The sequence below is a fragment of the Somniosus microcephalus genome, chromosome 22 (genome assembly GCF_052327205.1).
Source record: "Somniosus microcephalus isolate GS21.2 chromosome 22, FLI_Smic_1.0, whole genome shotgun sequence".
NCBI classification, from domain to species: Eukaryota; Metazoa; Chordata; class Chondrichthyes; order Squaliformes; family Somniosidae; genus Somniosus; species Somniosus microcephalus.
In genome coordinates, this window is record NC_141008.1 from 35,492,468 (window position 1) to 35,519,482 (window position 27,015).

General features: G+C 40.5%; 1 protein-coding gene across 4 annotated transcripts in view; it reads left to right on the top strand.

The window, feature by feature from the left end:
* The window catches only part of tyw1 (tRNA-yW synthesizing protein 1 homolog (S. cerevisiae)), a 217,681-nt gene that overhangs the window by 34,141 nt on the left and 156,525 nt on the right, over positions 1-27,015 (top strand). For all 4 annotated transcript variants that reach the window (XM_085964469.1, XM_085964470.1, XM_085964468.1 and 1 more), the window contains exon 8: positions 6,576-6,702. In XM_085964469.1, the coding sequence (XP_085820595.1) occupies positions 6,576-6,702 (127 nt within the window). The remainder of the gene's footprint in view (positions 1-6,575; positions 6,703-27,015) is intronic.

Consider the following 27,015-nt stretch of genomic DNA (forward strand, 5'->3'; position numbering starts at 1 on the left):
GAGGGGGAGGATCCAGTTGTCGTGGTCCTTGTAGGAACCAGCGACATAGATAGAACTAGGAATGAGGTTCTGCTGAGGGAGTTTGAGGAGCTAGGATCCAAATTAAAAAGCAGAATCTCAAAGGTAATAATCTCTGGATTGTTAGCTGAGCCACATGCAAATTGACATAGGGACAAACAGATTTGAGGTTTAAATGCGTGGCTCAAAGAGTGGTGCAGGAGGAAGGGGTTTCAGTTCATGGGGTACTGGCACCAGTACTGGGGAAAGAGGGAATTGTTCTGTTGGGATGGGCTCCACTTAAACCGGGCCGGGACCAGTGTTCTGGCGAACCGAATAACTAGGGCAGTAGACAGGGCCTTAAACTAATGAAGGGGGGTCGGTGGGAGGATTCAGGAAAGAGTAAATTTAAAAGCAGCAAGAGAAATGTCAAGGCTCTAGAGCAGAATAGAGTTTTGGGTAAAAATAAGCAGAGTGGGTCAGGAAGGGACAGAGAGAGTAACAAAGGTAATAAGGCATCAGTGACGAAGGTGACGTCAGTGAAAAATAAGAATAAGTCAAAGCTAAAGGCACTATATCTGAATGCGTGAAGCATTTGCAACAAAATAGATGAATTAATAGCGCAGATAGAAATGAATAGGTTTGATCTAACAGCCATTATGGAGACATTGCAATGTGGCCATGGTTGGGAACTAAATATTCCAGGATACTTAATTTTTAGATGAGAGAGGCAAAATGGAAAAGGAGGAGGGGTAGTCCTGATAATAAAGGATGGGATAAAGACAGTAGAGAGAAAGGATCTTGGCTCCGAAAATCAAGAAGTGGAATCAGTTTGGGTGGAGCTAAGAAACAGCAAGGGGCAGAAAACATTGGTGGGAGTTGTTTATAGGCCCCCAAACAGTAGTTGTAATGTAGGGCAGAGTATAAATCAGGAAATTGGAGGCGCATGTAACAAGGGTAATACAGTAATCATGGGAGACTTTAATCTACATATAGACTGGGCAAACCTAATTTGCAGTAATAGTGTGGAGAACGAATTCATGGAATGTATGAAAGATAGTTTTATAGATCAGTATGTTAAGGAACCAACTAGGGAACAGGCTATTTTAGTTCTAGTATTGTGTAATGAGAGGGTTCATTATTAACCTTGTCGTAAAGGGGCCTTCAGGGAAGAGTGACCATAATATGATAGAATTTTATATTGAGTTCGAAAGTGATTTAGTTAAATCCGAAACTAGGGTCTTAAATCTAAACAAAGCAAACTACATAGTTATGAGGGGCGAGTTGGCTAAGGTAGATTGGGGAACTACATTAAAAGGTATGACGATAAACAAACAATGGTTAGCATTTAAAGAATTAATACATAATTTACAACAAATATACATTCCTTTAAGGCACAAACACCCCACAGGAAAAGTGGTCCAGCCGTGGCTAACAAGAGAAGTTAGAGATAGTATTAAATCAAAGGAAGAGGCTTATAATGTTGCCAAAAAAGTAGAAAGCCTGAGGATTGGGAGGATTTTAGAATTCCACAAAGGAGGACCAAGAAATTGATAAAGAAAGGGAAAATAGAATATGAGAGTAAACTAGTGAGAGACATAAAAACAGACTGCAAAAGCTTCTATAGGTATGTAAAAAGGAAAAGATTAGCAAAAGTAAATGGGTCCCTTACAGGCTGAGACAGGAGAAATTGTAATGGGGAATAAGGAAATGGCAGAGAAATTAAACAAATACTTTGTGGCTGTCTTCACGGAAAAAGACGCAAAAAACTGAGGAACTGAAAGAAATTAGCAATAGTAAAAAAAAAATAGTACTGGGAAATTAATGGGATTGAAAGCCGATTAAATCCCCTGGACCTGATGGCCTACATTCTCGGGTTTTGACAGAGGTGGCTATAGAGATAGTGGATGCATCGGGTGTCATTTTCCAAAATTCCATAGATTCTAGAACGGTTCCCGCAGATTGGAAGGTAGCAAAAGTAACCCTGAAAGGATAATTACTTGTCCTAGCCCTTTTCGGGCTACCCCGGATCAGGCGTATTCCCCAGACGTTCACCTTCAACTAAAGTTAGAGATAGCCGAATCCTATAAGACGCTTAATTGGGTCTAAAAGTCCAGACTATCTCGCCCTAAAGGAAAGGAATGACCTGAAGATGTTACCGTCCTCCGGATAACACTTTTAATAAGTTTAACTAGACTGAAACCTTCCGGATATTATGAGGGTCCGGAATACTCCCCCAGAATTCTGCAACTCCTCACCAAAGAGTGTACAGAGATTGAGTTCGCGAGTTTGATACAGAAGTACTATGTGAGACAATTCTAAAAATATATAGATTTATTAAAGAACCGACATGTAGTTAACAGCTGGTGATTCAGTCGCAACATTAACAGTTCAAAATACAAATAGCTTACAATTCTTATTATCAGAGACCCTTACTCTCAAATCTTAACTTAGTTACATTTTTACATTTCTACTCTCTTCCAAGGATATCCACCAAAATCAAATAAAAGTACCTTTTTGATCCCCGAGACTCAGTTAAAAACTTAGAGCTTGCCTCTGAAGCTGAGAATCGCTTGCCCCTTCCAGCAACTTCTGTCTTCCTATTTGAAAGTTCAATATTTTATACCCTTTTTCAGTGGTATATCCTTTGAAGTTTTCTGCTGATGTAAGCTAATTATCTCTAGTCATCTTTCTGTTGACTTCTTTCTATTCTTACTGTCAATTCAGCTGATGGCTTGCAGAATTCTGTCTGCTGTGTAGGTGTTCAAAACTTATCATAAAAAATGGTTATAACAGATGTATCTATTTGCTGCCATTTTTACGAAGGCCTTCTATTCAATTCTTAAATCACCTTAGCTGGTTGTAAACAGACTTCGCGTCTCCTATGTGTTCCAAGTTCCGTACAAAAACCATGTGATTGCTTGGTGCATCTATTGATGTCATATCTACAAAATCTTCTGTTTGTATCTTTTTACAACATGTAAATTAAAAACACTTCAACCGAGTACTTGATTGTCTTTCTAGCTACCTCAATTGGTTGTATTACAGACTTATGTCTCCTGTCTTTCATTTGATGTCATATTTATGAAGGCATATGGTTCTTTAATGTTCTGTGTTTGTTTCCTGAAGTGTTGGTTTATAACACCTTAACATTATACCATTTTGCTCTTTCATGTGCCTGTTTACCAAGTGTTTGTTTAAAACAATTTAACAGGGTTATAGTATTGTGTTCTTCCCAAAGCTCAGACTTTCTGAAAGCTCCAATGGTTTGCTTCAATAGGGCCATTGTTTCAGTGTCAACAACCAATTCCCATTTCAAAAACTTGTATGGTGTTTACAGCTTTGTGTTAACAACTCATCTTATCTCAAAAGCCTGTATTCTGTTTACAGCCTGTGGCTCTGAGGCTTTTAGATTTTTAAACCCAGTTTGTCCTGTTTTAATAAAATCAGAATTCTGTTCATAGGATGGTGTATTTTTCTGACTAGGTATGGCTCATTCCTTTGCAACCCCACTCTTTTTAAGAAAGGAGGGAGAGAGAAAATGGGGAACTACAGACCAGTTAGCCTGACCTCTGTTGTAGGGAAAATGCTAGAATCTATTATTAAGGACGTGGTAACAGGGCATTTAGAAAATAATAATAGGATTGTACAGAGTCAACACTGATTTATGAAAGGGAAATCATGTTTGATGAATCTGTTAAGAGTTTTTTGAGGTTGTAACTAGCAGAATAGATAAGGGGGAACCAGTGGATGTGGTGTATTTGGATTTTCAGAAGGAATTCGATAAGGTGCCACACAAGAGGTTATTAATCAAAATTAGGGCTCATGGGATTGGGGGTAATATACTAGCACAGATTGAGGATTGGTTAATGGACAGAAAACAGAGTAGGAATAAATGGGTAATCTTTGGGTTGGCAGGCTGTAACTAGCGGGGTACCGCGAGGATCAGTGCTTGGGCCTCAGCTATTCACGATCTATATTAATGACTTAGATGAGGGGACTGAGTGTAATGTATCCAAGTTTGCTGATGACACAAAGCTGGGTGGGAATGTAAGTTGTGAGGAGGATGCAAAGAGGCTTCAAGGGGATATCGGCAAGCTAAGTGAGTCGGCAAGAACATGGCAAATGGAATATAATTTGGTGAAATGTGAAGTTATCCACTTTGGTAGGAAAAATAGAAAAGCAGAGTATTTTTAAATGGTGAGAGATTGGGAAATGTTGGTGTTCAGAGGGACCTGGGTGTCCTTGTACATGAATTACTGAAAGTTAACATGCAGGTACAGCAAGCAATTAGGAAAGCAAATGGTATGTTGGCCTTTATTACAAGAGGATTTGAGTATAAGAGTAAAGATGTCTTACTGCAATTATATAGGGCCCTGGTGAGACCACACCTGGAGTATTGTGTACAGTTTTGGTCTCCTTAACTAAGGAAGGATATACTTGTCATAGAGGGAGTGCAATGAAGGTTCACCAGACTGATTCCTGGGATGGGGGCATTGTCCTCTGAGGAGAGATTAAGTAGACTAGGCCTATATTCTCCTAGAGTTTAGAAGAATGAGAGGTGATCTCATTGAAACATACAAAATTCTTAGAGGGCTTGATAGGTTAGATGCAGTGAGGATGTTTCCCCTGGCTGGGGAGTCTAGAACCAGGGGGTCACAGACTCAGAATAAGGGTTTGGCCATTTAGGACTGAGATGAGGAGAAATTTCTTCACTCGCAGAGGGTGGTGAATCTTTGGAATTCTCTACCCCAGAGGGCTGTGGAAGCTCAGTGGTTGAGTATATTCAAGACAAAGATTGATAGATTTTTGGATATTAAGGGAATCAAGGGATATGATGTTAGTGTGGGAAATTGGAGTTGAAGTAGAAGATCAGCCATGATTTTATTGAATGGCGGAGCAGGCTCAAGGGGCCAAATGGCCGACTCCTGCTCGTATTTCTTACGTTCTTATGGTGCTGGGAGGGGAGCGGTGGTGAGAGCAAGGAAATGGGGCATAAGCAGGAGGGACAAGGAGGGGATGGCAATGTGTGAAGGGTGGGAGGGGATAAGATGGGAGAGTGCGCAGGAAGCAATGAGGTGAGAGTAATCAGCAGAAGGAAAGGATACGGGGGTGGGGGGATATGGTGGGTAGGGGAAGGGACAAGAGAGGTGATGGGAGCATGGCACTGTTAAGCAGGGGTAAGGGAGGAGAGAGTGTAGTGTGAAGCTGAGGTAATAAATATCTGGTACTTGGAATGGAGCACAACCCCTTTCATTTTACTTGTTGCTGTCATCAACCCACTATCCATCAACCCAAGGCTGTCGGCACCACAAACTAGATAGATCTCTCACCCCGCTCCAACTCACAGCCCAAAACCATCCATAGTCCTAGCTGCTTCTCTCCCAAACCATTAACACAAGAAGAGGCAGAGAAGGCAAAGGAATAAAGGACAAGAACTGAATAGAACAAGAACTACAAAAGAAAACCAAGAGAGAAACAAAGAAGGATACAAACACGAGCGGAAAAGAATAGAAAGATGTATAACACGAGGAGGAAGAGAAACAGCAACGGGAAGATGGCTGTGACCGAGAGTGTATTCTGTATCTTGCCATGAGGCAGATCCGCTTATTTAAAAAAAAGTTACTGGTCTACATTTATCTATTAGCATTCTAAAAGCGGTCCCACCCCCTCCAATCCTTCCCTTATCAGCTCAACTGCACCTCCACTTCTCCCTACCGTACCCTCTGCCTTTACTGTGAGAAATGTCAGAGGAGATCCACTAGTATTGTATTAAAAGTCTTACATAGAGTGAGCATCTCCTTTAAGCATCATACCTACTTCCTGCCGCACTGTATTGGTCTTACTTTTTCAGTCACATGCTGCTGATTGACCCGCAAGGAGTAAATCAGAATGGAGATAGGGAACATATGTATCAAAAGTGTCGCAAGTAAATCTAGAAAACTACAAGTGTGAAACTACTAAGAAATCACGAAAATAACAAATTCTGAACAACCAGTTAGGAGAACCTACCAGTAAAAGAAAGGCGAAGGTTAATCAATCGAATCATTCAAAATACTTCTTCAAAAAATATTTGACTGCTTTTTCCCCGCTAACTGAAATTTAGGTTTCTACGGTTTGTAACATAAATACATATTTCACAGTTTATCTTTAGGACACCTTCATTAATGTTTTCACTTGAAGGCCTCAGTCCATCTTAAAAGCCTGGACTATGACTGTTATCTGAAGTTAGATCCTGTTTCCTGAGCATGTGCAGTGTGGACAATCTAGCATGAATAGCATTTTGTCAGCTCAACTAAAAGAATGTTTCTCTTCAAGTTCTAAGTGGGTTTTTATAAAACAACTTATTTGAAGGTAAATGGAGGACACATTTCAAAATCTAGATAAAGTTTGTGTTGTGTTTCTTTTAAATGGAGACAGACAGTTTATATATGCTGTATTTATATATAAAAAAATAATAATAAATGTGCCTCTTTTCTCAATCCCCAAATTGCACATAGGGTTTTGTACAATGTAGGATAGAACCATTGTGCTGTAACCTGTGGTAATTCTTAATTCTGTTTCCTGTGCTCTTATAGAAAGAAAGGGAAGTGGACGAAGAATCTGTAAAACTCAAAACATCAAAACATGCCATTGGAAAAAATGAAATAGCAGAACCAAGAGAAATGATCACTCCAGCACTTAGGAATGCGCTCACAAAGCAAGGTATGATTGTTAAAAAGGTTACCTCTGCTTGACCAGAAATTTGTGTTTTTGATTTTCCACATTGGGAAAGTCTCATTGTTCAAAGTCCAAAAGGAAATCCCTTTTTTTTTTATACAAAAAAGATCATGTGGCATCTCTCATGGTCAGGTTTCTGCTCCCTGATTGTGCCTCTCATTCTAATGCCTCTCTCTCTCTCCCTTTCTGTCCCTGTCTCTCTCTCTCGCTCTCTCTCTCTCTCTCTTTCTCTCTGTCCGTGTGTGTCTCTCTCTCTCCCTCTATGTCCCTGTCTCTCCCCCGCCTCTCTCTCCTTGTCTCTCTCCCTTCCATGTCTCTCCCTTTCTCTGTCTCTCTCTCTCTCCTTCCCTCTCTCTGTCTCTTTCTCCCCGTTTGTCCCTGTCTCTCACTTACTCAGTGTCTGAGTGTCTGTCTCTTTCTCCCTGTTCAATTGCATTGCCTCCTAGTTTGGTACAGTATCAGCTGCAAATGTAATAAATTTTCCATTGTCTCAGAATCCAAGTCATTGATATAAATTAGAAACAGTAGTGATCCCAACTATGAGCCCTGGGGAACCTCGCGCTGTACTTCCTACTCTGACTTTATCTCTCTAAACAGTATCCATTATTTCTTACCCTTCAGATAGTTTTTTTGAATTAATTGGGATATGCATCGCTAGGAAGGCCAGCCTTTGTTGCCCTTGCGAAGGTGGTGGTGAGCCGCTGCCTTGAACCACTGTAGTCTGTGTGGTGAAGGTACTTCCATAGGTAGGGAGTGCCAGGATTTTGACCCAGAGACGGTGAAGGAACAGTGATATATGCCTCAGTCAGGATGGTGTGTGACTAGGAAGAACTTGCAGATGATGATGGTGTTCCCATGCACCTGCTGCCCTTGTCCTTCTAGGTGGTGGAGGTTGTGAGTTTGGGACGCGCTGTCGGAGAAGCCTTGGCAATTGTTTGCAGTACATCCTGTAGCTAGCTCACGCTGCAGCCATGGTATGCCGGTGGTGGAGTAAGGCTAATGGCTCTTTAATTGCGATTGTCTGTTTTGTCGCCAGGTTAGCTTGTTTCTAATGTGCTGGTACCTCCCCAGTGTCCATGGATTCGCTCAATGATTATAGGTGCCTTATAAACCTACGCATTGGCATCTCTCAACAGTCAACCCTGGAGATTTATTTGTTTTAAGCCTTTTCAGCACCTCATTTATTTCTTAAGTCTTGAATGATGACTAGGTACTTTTTTTTGAGGGCGGTCATGTTGTTCATGTCTTCCCTTGCGAAAACTTTAAGGGAGCAATCATTGGGAATATTTACTATCTTGTGCTCATTGTCAGTTTCAAGATCATTTGCATCTTCTAATGTTCTTACCTCCTCTCTGACAATTCCCTTACTATTGCAAAAACACCCAGAACTTTTTACTGTTGTATTTTGCTTCTGCAGTTATGTTTTTTCTAGATTTCTTTTGGCCCGTCTGATCACCCTTTTAACTTGTTTCAGTGTGGTTTTATGTTTGTCCCAGTGAGCCCTTTCTCCTTTTCTGCAAGATTTGTAGAGGTAATTTTTCCTCTTTAATTTCTTTAGCCTGAGCTTGTTGAACATGTCCAGCATTATTCTTTGAGGTGTTCAGTTTGTTTTCTGTTGAAGTGTTGGTAAGCATCCTCCTCCAGTCTATTTGTCTGCTTCTTCCTTCCTCTCTTTCAATTTAGCTATTTTAACTTATAAGCCTTACTCATGGTCTTTGGTATAATTGGGCCTCAGTTCATGTTAAACTTGATCATTCTGTGGCCACGGTCGCCCATTTCTTGTACATTACCCGGGTAATTTGCAAAGAATACCAGGTCAATACCTATGGCTTTCCTTATGCAGAGTCATGAAGCAGTCATGCATTAAATTTATCAACACTGGCACTAAACCACTTGGGCTTTCCCAACTTCTATTGGGTTGATTAGTTTCACATTGAAATAACTTTCCTGTTCTCTCACATCTGTAACTATTAGGTTGCTTCTTCAGATTATACTGTTTCCCCCTTAGTTTGGGTTCGTCTGCAAACTTGACCAGCCTCTAACATTGGGCCAGATTTTGCTGTAGCACCTGCTGTTAGTTAGACTTGCCCCTGCTCAAATTTTTTTTGCCAACAAAGTTGCTGAAAGTGTGAGCTGATAACGATGCGAGGGAAATGGAACATCTGGGACCTGAGTGAACAGGGCAAGCAACTCTGTATCTCCTTAACCAATGAGATTCAAGGATGGGGAAATAAACACATGAAGGACTGAGAAGGAGGGTGGGTTAAAGGAAGTGAATTCTATGTCAAATCAGGTAGAGAGAGAGAGAGATGAGAACAAAAGAAAGATTGAATTAAGAGAGGGAGCAAAAAGAGACATAAAGGAAAAGCAAGAATTTAACAAATAAAATGTGACATTTTTAAAATCTCCCTGAAAAATGTAAAACATGAAGGAATAAGACTTCACACTTGTTATAGTTAATTTTCAGTGCCAGAGGTTGATTGGTAGTAATTAACAATTATCACATCATTAAGAGGGTACGCGTGCTACTAATTACTAGCCCTAATTATCTGCGACGGGTTTAGTTCATATCTACCATGGAAATACATCAACTGCATGATGTTCAATGAATTTCAGTGGTGAGCCAAACAGCAAGATGCTGTTTTCACGAAGTTAATAGTGGAGTGCTGCAACTCGGACGGCAACTTTTGGATATCTGCATTTAATCTTCTTGCCTGAAGTTGCTATACCATTTACAGGTAAATAGCGGCGAGTGCCATTATCCTCAGTTATTTTGATAGCAAATTCTGGGCATATGTTTCCGAATCTAAGTTTATGGGATGGGAAACAGTAGAGGCCTCAGCATTGATCCCTGGCATTCGACTGAATATACCTCCCCAGCCCATCAGTCAAACAGTACCAATGCCTAGAGAATTTCAGTTTCATTGCTTAGTAATGTCTAGTATTTAGAGAAGTTTGTGCACTTAATATTGTAACCTAGGATTGGTGGCCCAGAGGCATCCTCTTTATACCAATTACTCACCTTCACTGAAGAACAAATTTGCTTTTAAAATATTTTTGCCATCTCTGCCTTTCTACCTCCATACTGTTTTTAACACTTCCTCAAAGCACCGAGGGCTATTTTAATGGTTCCAGAATGTATTTTTTGTTGAATGCAGACTTTAAGCTTTCACACTGGTTAGTTGAGAATTTTGTCTGAAGGGTTATCGAAGAATTGATTTGTTATTCATCTGTACCCATGCACCAGGTTACAGGAAATCACAAACAGTTAAGGTTACTCTTTACACTGTATAGACTGTCTGTTCCCTGTTTGTGTACGTGAGGACAAAGCTCCAAGGCAATTGAGAAAAAGTCCAAAATGGGAGAGATGATGATGCAGGTAGAATTGAGAGAGAAAGGGATACAGACAGAAACAGTATGGCTAGGAAATCCATGTCTATGGATACACACTCACTCCCAATACTTTAATAACTTAATCGGATTTGTTAGTGCTGCAATATAGTTGCTGTGGCATCTTAGTACTTCAAAGAAAAACTTTGATGTGTAAGAAAAATAAGAAAATAAACAACAGGAGAAAAATATTAGGACAGAGCGCAGAGAGATCGGAAAAAGATAGAAACAATTCATGATTTAAGTTAGTAGAGTTATGGTCTGATTAATGGATAAGAGTTACTTGTATTACATTGGTGATCCTGCCTTAGTTGAGTTATAAAACTTATAACATTCTTGTTGCTTGAACCTGTTTAGTGATGCTACTATAAATAATGATGTACCAATGGAATTATCGTAAACTACTTTTGTTCTGTAGCTGTTGCAATGCAGTGAGTCACGATGCAAACTTTGTATATGAACACACCTTATACTGCTAACATATACTAGTACAATAACTCCCCTCTGATATCATAGCTTTCCTTCTTGTGTGATTGTCATCAGAATAGTGTAATCAATTCTGGTGTGAAACTGTAGGGTGCCTTTGATCTATGGCATATATATCCAGGTAACAATGTAAGCCTTGTGATTCATCACTCTTTGTTGCTGAAATACTGGACATTTGTGTAGCTTTGTTTTAAAAGGTCAGAGTTTCTCATCTAAATATCAAGGTTGAGCCCTCTGAAGCTCTTCTCTGTTAAGAATATGTTGTGTGTAATATAATTCTTGACATGTTCAATATTCCATGTATGTGGCATTATAATTCTTCATTATAAAGTGTACAATTCAAATTTAGGTGATTTAAGTTCAGTTGTTTCACTTCACTCATTTTTTGCATATCTGTACAGTTAGAGACTGGTTAAATTGCACATTGGAGATTGTGCTTTACTGAGTCCCATGGCAGTATACCTACAATTAGTCAATCCTTGATTCAGTTTTCAACATTCAGATACTTACTATAAAGAAACATTATTCTATGCATGCTCCAAGATTTGCAATTACATTGATTCTGAATTTGTCTTTCTGTAGATTTATGGTGCACAGAGATGCAAATTCGTATATGTTAACTTCACTATCCTTCAATTTTATGAAGGTTGAATTAAACTCTAACTAGATTTATGAGTAAGAACAAAAGATTCTGAATGTTCAATATTTTTGAAAACCCTCTGATACAGTTTTTTCTGTATTATTCGGTGTAAGAGTCACTGCTGTATCGTCAGAGAGTCAGACAACAATGGAGAATAAATTCAGGAATCTTAAAAGTGCACTTAATAGTGGTAATGAACTCTGAGATGTGCTTATATTCTGGTGTAGCACAATGTTTCTCTATCCCACAATGAGCTCCATTGCACTCGAACTCGCTATAAGTAGCGCACCTATCATTAGCTGCTAATTGGAAGTGTGGATAATAGGACAGTCTGCTGAAACCAGTAAATGCATCCTAACAAAATTGTGAGGGTTGCACATGAAAGGGAATTTTAATTAATTCCATTCCAGGTAAAATATAAATCTATAGCCTTGAGAGAGAAGAAAGACTTTCATTTACATAGCGTCTTGCACGTCCTTAGGACATTCCAAATCACTTTACAACCAATGAAGTACTTTTGAAGTGTAGTCACTGTTGTAATGACTTGTCGACTGTGAAGCACCAGTTGGTATGGGGTTTATCCTCAGCTGGAGTTTGAGCATTCGAGGGAGTTGTTCTTTGACTTAAGTGATTTAACCCTTCAAATATAATTTTAAGTTGTTAGTGCTTGATTTTATTACATTTTTAAGAAAAAACTGAAGTTCACCGGGGGGCACGGTGGCATAGTGGATAGCACTGTTGCCTCACAGCGCCAGGGACCCGGGTTCAAATCCGGCCTCGGGCGACTGTCTGTGTGGAGTTTGCACATTCTCCCTGTGTCTGCGTGGGTTTCCTCCGGGTGCTCCGGTTTCCTCCCACAGTCCAAAGATGTGCGGGTTAGGTTGATTTGGCTATGATAAATTGACCCTTAGTGTTAGGGGATTAAATACGTGGGGTTACGGGGGTAGGGTGGGATATGTGTCGGTGCAGGCTCGATGGGCCGAAATGGCCTCTATCTGCACTGTGGGGGATTCTGTGATTCTGTGATTCTTGATGTGCAGTGCCAGTGTGATGTGGGAGGTCTTCAATGCTTCGTGAGTGTGGGAAGGGTCAGTGCTGCTTGAACCGCCACCTCTCTGTTTCTCAGCTTGAGAAGCAGAGCGAGTTAATGAGAAAAGAAAGTGGGTGGCCATCCATGGGGGTAGAAAGAAGAAGGGATTCCCAAGATTGTTGAATTGACAGAGAGATTCAGTGGTCAATATCTGTGACAGTGGTAACTATGAGCAGTGCCACTACACTGTGAAACAAGTGGTTACAAAAGTGGGGGGGGGAAGGGATGTAATGGGTGGGTGCAAAAGATTTTGGAAAGGGAAAGAAGCAGCCAGATGCCGTGGGACCAAGTAGAATAAAGAGTAAGATTCCAGGGTAATAATTTCAGGATTATACCATGTACTTGTCAGTATATCAGTAAGATAAAGGAATTAAATATGTGGCTGGAGAGATGGTGTCGGAGGGAAGAGTTCAGATTCCTGGGACATTGGGACAAATTCTGAAATTGGAGTGGTATACACAGCAAGGTGCAGCTATGACACTGACATCAACCCAACAGTGTGGATAATTGTCCAGGTATGTCTTATCTGCAGAACAACCAGGATAAATACAGTCTGGCAATTACTGCCCTATCAGCCTCTTCCCAGTCGTCAGCAAAGTGATGGAAGGAGTCATCAATGGCATTTACTCACCAAAACCTGCTCTCGACACTCAATTTAGGTTCTGCCAAAAATACTTTGCTCCAGACCTCATCACAACCATGATCTAGCCATGGACACAAGTGGCGAATGTCAGAGGTGAAGTGAAGGTCCTTGATATCAAGGCAGTATTTGACCAAGTATGGCACCAAAGAGCCCCAGCAAAACTGACATCAATGGGAAAACCTTCTCGTTGCTGGAGTCCTAGCTGAAACACAGGTGAAGCTGCTCATAGTTCCCCGAGCCAATCGGGACAGCCCCAAGAGATTGCTATTGGAGTTCCTCGGTGCAGCTCCTCTTTTCTCATACCTTTGTTTCCAAGCTTGGTTGATCCCCGTGCTGTGGGCGTCTACCATTCACTTAGGTTCTTCAATAGGAAAAAAAGAGCCCTTCGTCAGAGAAAGGCACGACTCCTGGCAATTAAACCATGCACTTTAATCCTCACTGCTATCCAAGGTGCTCTTAGCTAGTACATTCTCTGTGTCTCTGTGTTGAACTAAAAAGTTATTGATCTGGAAAGCAATCTGGACATATTGTAGAAATCTCTCCTGTTCTTTGCCACTTATTTTACTTTTACCCAGTCTGGCTTTGGATAATTAAATCTTTCATTATTTTGTCCGTTGTTCCTGCATTTTTCTCTTAGTCTACACATCCCTTTTGTCTTTTTTCTCACTGTTTCTCATCCCTGGTATAATCCTGGTGTATCTGCACTCCACTCTTTCTATGGCTTTAGTGTCCTTTCTATAATAGGGTGCCAAAAACTTCACACACAACTCTTAACAGTGGCCTAACCATGTCCAAACTCATCATAACCTCTTTGCTCTTGAATCTTATGCCTCTTTTTAATAAAAATTAACATGCTATTGGTCTTTTTTGTGTCTTTATATTTTGAGGAATTATATATTGGCACTCTTGGGTCTCCCTATTTGTCCACACACTTCAGTGTCTTTCTCTTTTTTGCTCCCACAATCCTTGTCACTATTTAGTGTCATCAACAAAATTCATTATTACTCCTTCAATTCCTGAGTATAAATCATTTGTGTATAGCGACTCTACAAAGGGTCAAGTTAAGAATAACGAGTGACCTGTAAACAATCATTTTGTGGCACGGAGAAATCATTAAAACTCGTGCCGAAGTTTCACATTGCCGGATTTTTAAATGTTTTGGGGTAAGCCTAAAGTTGCCTCCCCCTCAGAAATGTGAACAGCAAACAAACTACTTGCGAGTAAAAGGTATATAATATTCAGTGATGAGAAAACTAAGAACAGTAAATTGGTGCAGTGACAATTCTTAATGCCTGCATTTGTCATCTGGTTTACTGTATTGCGGTTACCTGATTGGGGTTAGCTAATTATGGTTCTTTGTGTGTGTGGTTAATGGTATTGAATTATGTATTGATTTTCTTTTGTAGAGGACATGATTGGATTTGTGAGTTGAAATCTTTGCAGGCTCTCCTGTTTGCTGAGTGAGTCTATTCCAATGAGTATTAAGCCATGCTATCCTGGAAAGTCCCAGGTTTGACTCCCTCTTTGTGCTAAGTTAGTTCATCTGAGTGGGAGCAATGATAAAGTGTTACAATTGGTCTCGTTGCCTTCGATCTAAGATGGAAAAAAAGTGGCCAGGATTACTACTCCAAATCGGTATCTATCTGGCAGTCTGCATATCTGGACACCCTGTGAGGTGAGGGTCTGGTTTGGCTGTAATACCTCGTGTGGTTGAATACCTTGTTGACAGTCACTATCGTAACACACGCATGAATGAAGCACTGGAGACTGCTGGGCATCCATGGAACTGTGCACCCTAGTAAGGAGTCACTGTTGGGGAAGAAGGAAGCAGAGAAAATGGATGGAGAAAATTGGGTTAAAGAATTCCTGTTGTTTGGAGATTACTTATTAACTGTGCGCCATGTAATCATGGGTTCCGGCATTTCTAGTTGAATGAAGGTCCTTTCATGCATTGAACTGATAGATTCATCGGCTGATGGAATCTGTGATTATGTCATCCAGAGCATCCCCAGATGAAATAACTCTATACTGACTGAGTTCTACTATTTGTTTGCAGACAGCTAAGGTTAGCTGCATGTGCTTGTGATATTTCTCCTTATTTCTCGTTCTCGGGACAGAACCCAGTTCTGCTCTGATGCTTTCTGTTGCTGAATTGTCTGCCAATACTTGCTGTCAAGGTGAGCCTGTGAGCAGAGGCCACTTGGGTGAGGTACAGGGATTTGACTGGTATCTTTGGAACTGCATCATAGCGCAGAGTCAAATGCCTTTAGGGGAGGAAGCAAATAGAGAAAATTGGCAGCAAAATAAAAAAAAAAAGGACTAGACATATTTCCTCAAAATATTCAAAATATAAGGCAGATATATAATTAATGCTATATAATTTTCAATCTGAGAATAAACTTTTATCTACTGTAAATTAATATATAACAAGTGATTTTATTTTAATACACTACTTAAGCACTATGATGTTATAGTTAATCCTTCAGTATTACTGAAGTTCACTTTTTACTCCAGATACTTTTTACCATTTTGGATTGTCAACCTACTGATAGACAGATGATAATCTAAAATGGTGGATTGGCTTGAAGAAGTATACGTTCAGTACCATAGAAGACAGAAGCAAGCCTGAAATTATATACATCACTAACAATTCAATATTTTGTTCTGTCCCTAAATGCCCACAAAATAAAACTGAGGACCAGTCTGTAAAAATATTAAACTCCCATGTTTGAATAGTATATTGGCACACTTCATTGAAGATTCCAATTCCCTGCATTCTCTGAGTTCCTCATCCTGGATGTGTTTTAGTGAGCTGCCTCGTCCCTGGTGGATATTTCCCATCATAGTGGTGAAGGGGAAGGAATCTGAAGGGCTGAAATTGGCATCCCGCTGTCATTTAAACTGCTGACCACCCAACTTTCCTTCCTGGCCCCTATACTAGCTGATATTGTCAACAGTTCCCGCTCCTCAGGTACTGCCCCCGTTTCAAATGTGCCTCATCATCCCCTCCTCAAAAAAAAAAAACTACCCGTGACCCCTCTGTCCTTCCAAACTACTGTCCCATCTTCAACCTCCCATTTTTCTCCAAAGTTCTTGTCTTGTCGCCTCCCAAATCCATGTCCATCTTTCCTGCAACTCCATGTTTGAACCTCTGCAATCAGGCTTCTTCCCCTGCCACAGTACTGAAACAGCTCTTATCAAAGTCACAAATGACATCCTATGTGACTGTGACCATGGTGCACTAGCCCTCCTCACCCTTCTCAACCTGTCTGCAGCCTTTGACATGGTTGACCACACCACCCTCCTCCGCTGTCCAGTTGAGTGGGACTGCTCTTGCCTGGTTCCAGTAGGAAGGGAGAGATTTCATTCTATCAAAGTCCAAAAAATATTCTCACTTAATTCCTGCAGCTCTATCATTTTTCCTCTAAAGTATCTGGTAGAGTTGAGAATATGTGTAAGGTCAGAAAAATTGAGAATGGTCCATGACCTTGTAATTACTTAAAAAAAAAAAAAAATTAAACACTAAGATTTATATTTGTTTTTACCACACGTTTTCCTGATTTTGGTTAACACAACAATGCACTTGTAGTTCTTTTCTCAACTCATAATATCCAAAACCACTTCATTTCTACTGGAAAAATAACAGGTAAGATATATGGGGGGGTTTAAAAAGCCATAAAATGGGCTTGGGGCTTCTCCAGTAGCTTAGTGTGCACAGTATATACACTGTGTGGTTTGAGACTCAGTCATACAGACTACAGTGGTCCTCTGTATGACCTCTGATTTATGCTGTAATTCTGGAACGTCAGCAGTGGGTGCATTCAATTACCTTCTATGTCCCTAAGGCTAAGGAGAGGAAAAAATTGACCAGGTTTCCTGCTCTCGATTGTTTTCAAATAACCTTTTCTAAGTGTGCGAATGTGAGGTGAAGATAGTTTTGGATAGGCTCTGATAGTCTCCACAATCGAATACCCTGCCATCGCTCGATGTCCAAGCTCCTAGGGCAAATTGTCAGAAGACTATACCCATCACATGCCCTACTAGCTTCAGGAGAGAAAGCCTAAGTTGAGGAGAAAAAGTAAATTGTACCTTTTATTAAAAAAAATAAAAAAATATGGACTTGGAATAACTAATACACGATTGCTATTATTAAGTAATAATTGGCGCATTGTCAGGCCAACAAACATTCTCTTCCTAATCGGCGCTGCAGTTTATTTGTTGTGCTGCTTTTCACCTGCCATCTGGGTAGAACGTTTGATGGCAATCTGTAGTTTTGTCACATAGAGATTCAGCAAGTTGTATTACCTTTTGAAGGACAAAGTCAGAGGTTAATCAATAACAAATGGCAGCTCAAAGAGTAGCTCTAAAGCATTGCCCAGAATTTTAAAGCCGCATTATTTCAGATTAAGTCTTTTTATACACTGGTTAACACTATTTCAAGGATTTAGTATTCGTTTTAAACGTGTTGTCTTGTACAATTCTGGCCCACTAGGCTGTAAAGGTAAAGCATAATCTTCTATTACTCCTTTAAACATTTTTCAGCCTTCTGTTCCATTGTCTGAAGTTTCTGCATTTTCTGAATTATTTAAAACAAAATTTCTTGACTTCCACCAATAGTTCTGTTATGAGTATCTGCCTCGTACGGATCAGGAAGATCCAGGGTTTCATCTCTAGTCTGTGCTGATCTCAGCTAGATCATTAGTGGAGAACGAGAAAGAAGATTCAAATCCACTTGTTTAAAACTGTGCTGCATGTATGATGTTCTGCACCAAATGCTGCTCCCCCATCATCCCCATCCTTCCTGATATACATTGGTTTCCCTTCTCCCAATGCATCCTCCTCCTTATATCCCTTGTCCATCCCATTGCTGCAATCTCCTCCTGCCCTATATCCGCCCCCCCCATCCTTCCTCCCCTGAACACCGTTTCTCTCACTGTAGCATTTTCTGCCCCTCCTCCTTTCACGTCACTATTGGTAATTGGCCTTCTGCTGCCTGAGACTTCCTCTCTGAAATTCCGTCCCTAAACCTCTCTGCTGTTCCACTTTTCTCCTTTTAAAAACTGTCAAAACTCCTCTTGTCCCAGGTTTTCAGTCACCACTGCAAATCTTTCTCTTTCTGCTTCAGTGTCCATCTTCTTTAAGCAATTAAATGTGTGGTATAATTGCAAGTTGTTGTAACGGAGGAGTTTCCCCAAACACATTAACCCATTATTGATTCCCAGGAGTGGATTCTAACTCTACCCATCCGGTTTACACTGGGTGGGTAGGGTTATAATCCACTCCTGGGAATGTCCCGTAAATACTGACGTAGACCTGGGAATGTCCTGTAAATATTGACGCACTCCTGGGAATGTCGTAGAAATATTGACGCATTCCTGTCCTGGGAATGTCCTGTAAATATTGATGCACTCCTGGGAATATTTTGTATACATGTCCTGGGAACCCTGTGAAAGTATCGACTCGCTTCTGGAAACATTGTACAAATATTGACACAATCGTGAGGGGCCCCCTCCACTGTGCAAATGTTGACACACACCTGGGAACCAATATGCAAATATTGAAATACTTCCAGCACCTCCCCACACCCACCCACGTCCGTGCAAATATTCGCACCGTGCCGGGGATGCCTGCAAATATTGGCCCAGAAATTCAGGTCGGAGGCTTCCCGCGGGTGCAAGCCTCCGACCTGCACTTACCTAGCGCGCCGGCCGTTGTGCTGTGGGCCCGCCTAGGATTCCGATTCTGGGCCTGCTCCAACTGCCGGCGCGCAGTGCTTGCGTATCCCAGGGGCGCAGTTAGTTCGAAGCGTCCCCGGGATCACGTGGGCCATGGAGAGCCAATGGTAGCAGCGAATCTGTATTCATAGATTTGACAGGAAGACCTGTCAAATCTATGAATACAATTCAGCCCCAAAACATAACTAAAACTTCAAATAAATTAAAAAAAAAAAAAAAAAAAAAATCACATTTTAAAAATAACTATAAATTACATAAAATAACTATTTTAAACAATAATTTAAATTTTTGAAAAAATTAATTACATTTTCTAACGGGGCTAAAAATAAACTTACCTTTCTTTAAAGTATTTAAAAATAATAAACCTGTGGAAAAAATGTTTTAATTCACCACTTACCTTGTTAAAAGCAGGCCTTGTGACTGCTTTTTAGAAGCGTAGCTCCTGGAGACTTACCCTCCCGGTTTTTTTGCAGGTTTCTCCGGAAGTTCCAGACGTACGCGCTGCCTCTCCGGTGCACGCGTCCGACCTGTGAACCCCTTTCTTTAAGGGAACGGAAGTTCCGGTTTCCCGCGCATGCGCAGTGCATGCACGAAACCGGCACTTTCGTTGGGCCTACGCGTGAGTACCCAGCGCGTACTCACCTGTGGGGACCCGAAGTTCTGGCCCATTAACACACTCTCACAGACCCTTTGCAAATACTGACACACGCTTGGGTGACTAACTTCTGAAAGATAGCATCAGCTACCCAAAGGATAACAGCGCCATCACTGCAGAAAATGCTTTTTTTTGTCTTCAGAAATAACTATTGAATTCACCACCCCTGTGGGCATAACATGCCTGGACCCAGACGCACAAAATTCTGATCATTTAGGGGTACCTCTGAGAATGGGCGACACCAGTCGGAAACGTTGTGATGTAGCTCACCGAGTGTGGATTCTGAAAGCAACAGGGACTGCAGAATTAATCTTTTGACCTCGATTCGTTTCATTTCATGGATAATCGGAATTGAATGTTAATTTTTCGATGGAGCACTGATTGCTGATCGTGTGAATTAGTTTTGCTAAGTTAGGTTTATGTTTGGGGGAACGATTGTGAGGGTGAAGATTTGCGTCACCGGTCAATAGTTCCGGTTGCCCTCAGATATTTAATCCTGTAAAACAGGAGAATCCCACAAAGGGTAAATGACTAGAATGAATTTATGCCCTTGACTAGGTCACTGAACCAGCTATCTGTTTCAGCTCTTTGAAAGAGCTGGCGCAGACTCGATGGGCTGAATGGCCTCCTTCTGTGCTGTACTATTCTATGATCAGAGCTTATATGTACATTATATTATCTAAAATCTGCATTTTGTACCAACTAAAAGAGGAAGTGTTATGATGGAAGATGGCAATAATGACCTGCAGGGAAAGCAAAGTGGGCTATATGGAATATACACAGTATTCTTTTTCCGCTTTCTGTGGCTCCTCCTTTACTGAACATGAATTACTTTTGGTTCGCCCAAGCTTTCTTGCTTCCCACATGAAACATAATCTGCTACTTCATTTCATTAAAATGATACAAGCTCAACAACCATGCATTGAAATTCAAAAAGATCCGTACCACACTTGTGAGAACTGTGGTGTATCAATCACCATCTAGTGCTCCTTCAGGAGTTCCAAATGCATTGCAAAATTGAGATGAGGAAGAGTGCTATGCGAGATGCCAACAAATGCCGCTGGAAAACCACGAGGCATTTTGCCCACACCAGTCGCTAGCCCAGGACCTGAGTTAAAAGGCCCCAACATACGGACCTGGATATGTTAGAGGAGACCTGTCTTTGCCGCCTCCTCCAGAGTTGTTCCATTTGCATAATGACCTGCTGCAGGTAACCGTTGCAGTCTGAGACGGGTAATGGTCTACATCACTTTCTGTCACTAAGTGAAGGAGCGCAGGTTTGCCCGCACCTTTTTGACACACAGTTTGATGGAGGGGGACAAAACCTTGTTACCTGATATATTGCGTTACATAACGATCTCTTTCCAAGTAATGAGAGATTTTAACCAGCTACACAATAAATTACTCACTTCCCCTTTCCCTCACCTTCTCGATGATTTAAAAGTATTTGGCAATTCGTGTCCAAGAGGTATCAAATTGATATTGTTCAGGTTGTACGGTTTTAAATCTTAATGTTCCATTGTTCTGTATGATAAAGCATTTTGTATCTGGGCACATGCTGTATCTGACATAGTGATTGATGCATTCCATTTTCTGGCACTGACATCCCTCATGATGATGGCAAAAATTCATCAAAAGTATAAATTTACAGTGAAGGTATTTGCACTGACCACTCAGCCTGGTTAATTATAGAAAAAAAATCCGACAATTGCAAATTGGATCAGTTTTGCAGCATTTGTGGGCTGTTTATCTCTCTCATAACTGTGAATTAGAATGAGCTGAGATTAATACGAGAACAAATGAGTTATGCTAGTCGTTTGCATGATTGAAAGCACACCTGCAACTTATCATTGCTGATGAGATATTCTTTTTTTGCCCCTGCTAGAACATTTTGCATGTTTAGGTGAAATCTAAAATACCACAAACTGCTAACAGCTGTTAAGTGTTGTTTTATGATGTATCCCTTTCAAGGTTTACAATCATGCCTTAGAATATAGGATGTTTTCTTTTGCACGGTGCAATGATTGATTCTTAAAAGTTTTTTAGTATTTTTGTCATTAATTTCATTAGGCTCCATCCTGCGAAGGGTTGTTAAGGTTCACTAATCTCTTGCTTTGTAATTATTCATCCTTCACTAAGTGTTTCCAGTCAGTGTGAAGCTGTTATCAACAAAGTTGAACAAATACTGGGTTACGTTTCAAGGGCATTTGACGATAAATCAAAATAAGTTATTCCAATTTTGATAAATTATTAGTGAGACTATGTTGGAGTACGGTGTCCAGTTTTGGCACTCCTACCTTTAGAAGAACATTGCGTGTTGGGAGAGTTTAGAGAAGGGCAGCAAGAAGGATTCTGGTCACCGGACTCCAAGGTATAAGGGGAGACTCGCAGAGCTGAATTATGTTTTTATTGCAGAAAGGAAGGTTGAGGGGAGATTTGATGCAGGTTTTTAAAAGGCCGAGACATGCAGGTAATGTATAGCTAATCAAACTTTGTGACTGTGAACACAGAACTAGAGTTCACAGCTTTAAGTGCAAATAGAGATTAGGAGCAACTTTTTTTTTGAGGTTCTGACATTTAACTCATTCAGAAAGAAACTGGATAAATATTTGGTTTCTAGCAGTGTGGAATATGCAGGGATATGTATGGACTGAAATGATCAACTATTCCAAGGAATATGATGGCTCCTGTGCTTAGCAGTTTTAAAGCTAAGAAAGAAAGAATTTTCATTTATATATTATCTTGATTAAGATAATCTTCGGTTTCTTTGTTGACAGTTAGAAAAGAAACCTATGGTCCAGCATGAGCTCCTCAGTATTAGAATGCATATGCCCATCTGTAAACTGTGGACTTAAGCTTAGAAGAGGGAAGGTGCACAGACAGTTTTGATTTAACTACTTTATGTGGAAGGTAGTGAATCTGTGGAATGTTCTATCCAGGGAAGCAGTGGGGGCAGATAGTGTGGTGGAAACATTTAAGGAAGAATTGGACAGATATTTAAGGGAATGGGCGATTGAGGGATATTTTGAGACTGGCCAAACAGACGGCAGGGTCTTTTCCGGTGCTGTGCTTTCTAATGTTACTATTGCTTCTTAAAACAACCAAATGTCTCTTTAACATCAAGCCAGCGTGCTGGTTTCCCCCTCCTTCATCTTGACACTTTTGTTCATTGTCGCTTCATCCTCCACCTCTTCCTTGTTGCTAAGACCAGCTGTCAAAATCTATGAATATGAAGTACTGTGTGCATGGCCACCTCATCCTACACTAAGCTCTCTTGCTGCTTGCCCCTGATTTGCTTCTGTCTATAAAATAAATTTGCTCATCTATCCATCTAATTAAAAGTTTTGCATCTGCCAAATAGCCATAGGAGATGGGAAATGTCTGTGGTGTGCAAAGCATGCCAATTAACTCAATTGTCATGTTGACTAAAAATCCGCCAGTCAATAACCACTATTTATCAAATGAACCATGATGATTGATTTAAAAGTCCTGATCAAAAACCATTAGCTGTACAGAGAACAAGATCACTAAATCTATTTAGAGAAAAAAAATCATTCGGTAAAGCAACAACCCAAATGAATAACCAGCAATCACCATAAAAGTGTCCCAATCAAATACCTGAAAAAAATGACATCCTTTGAGTGGCCATATTGGTTCCCTCCCACGCTACAATATGCCACAAAAAATAAAATTTATAACACAATAAACACAAAAGAGAAACAGTGATTGATTGTGAGTGACCAAACTTACCACTAAATGCCCAAATAAAGGAAAAACTGCAGTGCTGGAAATCTGAAATAAAAACTGCAAATGCTGGAAATAGCTAGCAGGTCCGTAAAGAGAAACAATAGGTTATGATGTTTCAGTAGTGTACCCTTCATCAAAACAAATAAACTCGTCCGTCTCATCTTACAGTACCTAAAACCACTTTTGCGTGCACAGCCCTTCCCTTACACACAGGCCTCAGGCTTGCCTTCTGCCTGGTTCCTGGGTTTTTTGCATTTCTTGCTTCCCATCCTCCTTGCCCTCTTTGCACGCACCTCTTAGGAATGTTCCCCCCCCCCCCCCTCCCTTTTGTAAAATAGGGCTACTTTGCCTCAGTGCAGGAAGCTGCAGACACTACTACCATCACTATTAACTGCGCCATAATGTAGTAAAAGTAGAATCTGCAGTTTGAGTGTGTGTGGTTATGGAGTCAGAGCATCTAATGATGCAATCTATATTAGTTTAGAACACTCCCTAACATGGCTCAAATTAATTTGGTTTTGAAATACACATTTTGGTGGCAAACAACTGCAATTTAATTTCAAATCAGGTCTTGGTAGGTTCACCAATTATAGGTTTTCATCCAGCTTTCCTCAGATAAAAATACCTAACTGCTATGTCTTTTTTTAAAGCATTGATGCCAACCCTGAAGCATAAATATGCACGATCTGAACCATGTTAATATTAATGTTCAAAGATTGTCATAGTAATGCATTTTTCTAACTTACTGATTTTATTCACAACTAGGGACTAAATGTAAAAAGAAACAAGCAGTCATAGTGACATAGAGTCAAATCCCTTTTAAAATAGACTTGAGAAGCAGCTATGCGAGTCACAAATGATGCACAGATAGTTGAACGTCAATAATAGTAAGATTTAGATCTTGTATCGAGATGATTCTTCTTTACAGTATCCTTTGTTCAAGCCGAGGTTGATGATGGAGAAAATTACACAGGATAAAGACATTGCCTGCTTGGTTTTCCCTTCAGCATGTGTAGTGACATGTTTCCTAGTCTCCTGTACCAGTTAATAACCATTTCAGCATGGTAAAAATTGTGTTTTCTTATTCTTCTAGTGTACTTATGTTTAACCTTTAAACTTCAAAATGTCTAAGGAGCTTCACTAAAATGTCTTTTTTTGTAAGAAAAATCACCTTCCAATGAACTGTTAATGTTTCTCAAGAAATATGAGAAATTATTTCAGATTTCCAGCATGCGCAGTATTTGCTTTTGAGAAATTATCCTGTTACTGTTTTAAACATAATTTTTAGTGTCGCTTAATTTTCAGCGTCATTGACAGTTATTCTGAATGCCTGCACTGATTGTTATTGAGACGCAACATGGAGTTGTGCTCTGTCTGTTTGGGATTGTTGGCAAGCGTGCTGCTTTCAGGCTTCACTTCCATTATCCTGTTAGTGAGGTTTGTCCCAAGAGGCAGCACCCCATGCTAACCACTATTAGCCTGGTTAAGTATTAGTTGGCACTAGTATTATGCTCCTTTAAGCGATTCTAAACAGATTTGACTAGGTTACTATATACACAGAATTTTCGTACACTGATGCAATACTGCTTATGTTGGGCCCACTCACTAGTGTAAGTAGTCTCTTGGGTAATGGCTGAATTGCCATTAAATTTACTGTTTGTCAGAGATTGTGTATTGTAGTACATTACAGCCCTGTACTGAACCATCCATTCATTCAATGTGCTATGTTTTCCTCAAAGCACCATCTTTTGTGCTACATGATTTGTCAAACTTCTCAACAGCAAATCATTGGAATAGCTATTCTCAGTGATGGAGATGAGTACAAAATACAGGGTTTAACGTGTTCAGGAAGGACAGGCTAGAGGGAAAAGGAGGGGCAGTAGCTCTATATTGTCAGGGACTCCTAGGCAATGTTCCCTCTAATTTGTTTTTGTACTGAGCGGGCGACAAACTCCTTTGAGTGCGACCTTTTTGCACCTTGGCAAATTTTGCAATAACAACAACAAAATTTAACAACATCAGCAACCACTTAAAAGCATATATATGGTAATGCCATATTGCGAGCCCACTGTCTCAAATCATGAGTCAATCAGACAAGGTTCTATGCAAAAGCAAAATACTGCGGATGCTGGAAATCTGAAATAAAAACAGAAAATGCTGGAAATACTCAGCAGGTCAGGCAGCATCTGTAGAGAGAGAAACAGAGTTAACGTTTCAGGTCGATGACCCTTTGTCAGGTTCTATACAAGTTTAGCAAAACTTCTCTGCTTTTGAATTCTATTCCTCTAGAAATGAGCCCCAGTGCTTTGTTTGCACTTTTATGGCTTTTTTAACCTGCGTTGCTACTTTTAATGATTTGTGAATCTATACCCCTCGATCCCTTTGCACCTCTACCCTATTTAGTCTCTTATTTTCCAAGGAGTAGGTAGCCTCCTTATTCCTCCTACCAAAATGCACTACCTCACACTTATCTATATGGAAATTCATGTCATTTACATGCCCATTCTGCAAGCTTGTTTACGGTAAAATTAACATCACTTTCCCGGATTTTTTTTTGGCTTTAAACAATTTTCCGAATTAAAAAAAAATTCTCATTTTTGTTTCTGACAAAGGTAACCTGTGTTGCCCCCAGATGGTTTGAATTCTTCAGCAGACAAATGTGCTAACTGGGTTGGCCTGTAGAAAGTGAGGTGCCTCAACATTTCTAAAAATATAAACCTGATGCCAGAATTCTGAATTTCAAAAGGAATCTCCAATTTTCCCCACTTTTTATGTTATTAAGGTTTTCATTAACTTTCATCAGCAACAAGACTAAAACCATAAATCCACCCCTGGTGCAATATTGGATTTATTAAAAAGTAGCAAAATGCTTCCTTGCGTCACCTAATGATTGCAAGCCTGATCTTACAAACCCATCTGTTAGGATCATTTTATTTTAAAAAGTGGATTCACGTACAGCTCAAAATTTGCACAAACTCGTTTCTCATTTCCTCGCCTAAGACATGTCACTGCCATCTGACAGCAACAAAATCCCTTGATAAAACTTGGCGACTCACTCACCTGTAACAGGTTTAATAAGATGAGGTACACGTGGTTACCAATCTCTCCCACCGATTTTTAAAGCTACGTCCAGCCCCAAAGGCTGCACTGAGCTGGTCCCGCTCCCATTTGCCCCGTGGAGTTTGTGTAACACAGGCCCCTAGAACCGTGGCGCCAAAGGAGAAGGAGGGAGACACTGCCCTCATCACCATGGCAACCGGCTGAGCGCGGCTCCTCTACAGCCTCTGCCTGCAGCACGTGGAACTTCCCAGAGGCCAACACAAGCAACCCCTCACCCGCTCCCTTATCATTTGGCCACTGCCCCAGCTCTTCTGTTACTTTCCAATTGGGATTGGCTCTGAGGTCGCAAGACTCGCAAACGACTCTGTCTGCATTCCGGGCCATTGTGTATTGGGCTCTCCCCCGCTCCAGCTGTCCGGCAGTCCAGTTCTCTGCGCGGCATTTAATTTGAAGTGCGCGCACCTTAGTGGGAACAGTGCTTCTGGGAGGTAAAGGAAGTTGATCAATTTGTACAGTTGAAGCTTCCCAACAAAATAATTGGACTTTAAGCACATGATGCAAAGGAGCAAAAAGCATTGAATTTATGTAGTCCAATGGGTCAAAATAAACAATAGGACAGGGTATTCTATGAAAATATAAGAAAAGATGTGCAAACAGAAAGATCGTATTAATGAGAGATAAAAGCAATCTAATATAAACTGGGAATGCCCAAGTAGTCTAGAATTTGACCTAGTTAATGCATGACTCTTTTCTGACTTAACATGTTAGGAATGGTACGAGAAATAATTAGCTTCTCGATCTGGTAATGGCAAGTGATCCAGCTAACGGGAGGGAAGCAGTGGCAGTCCTCGG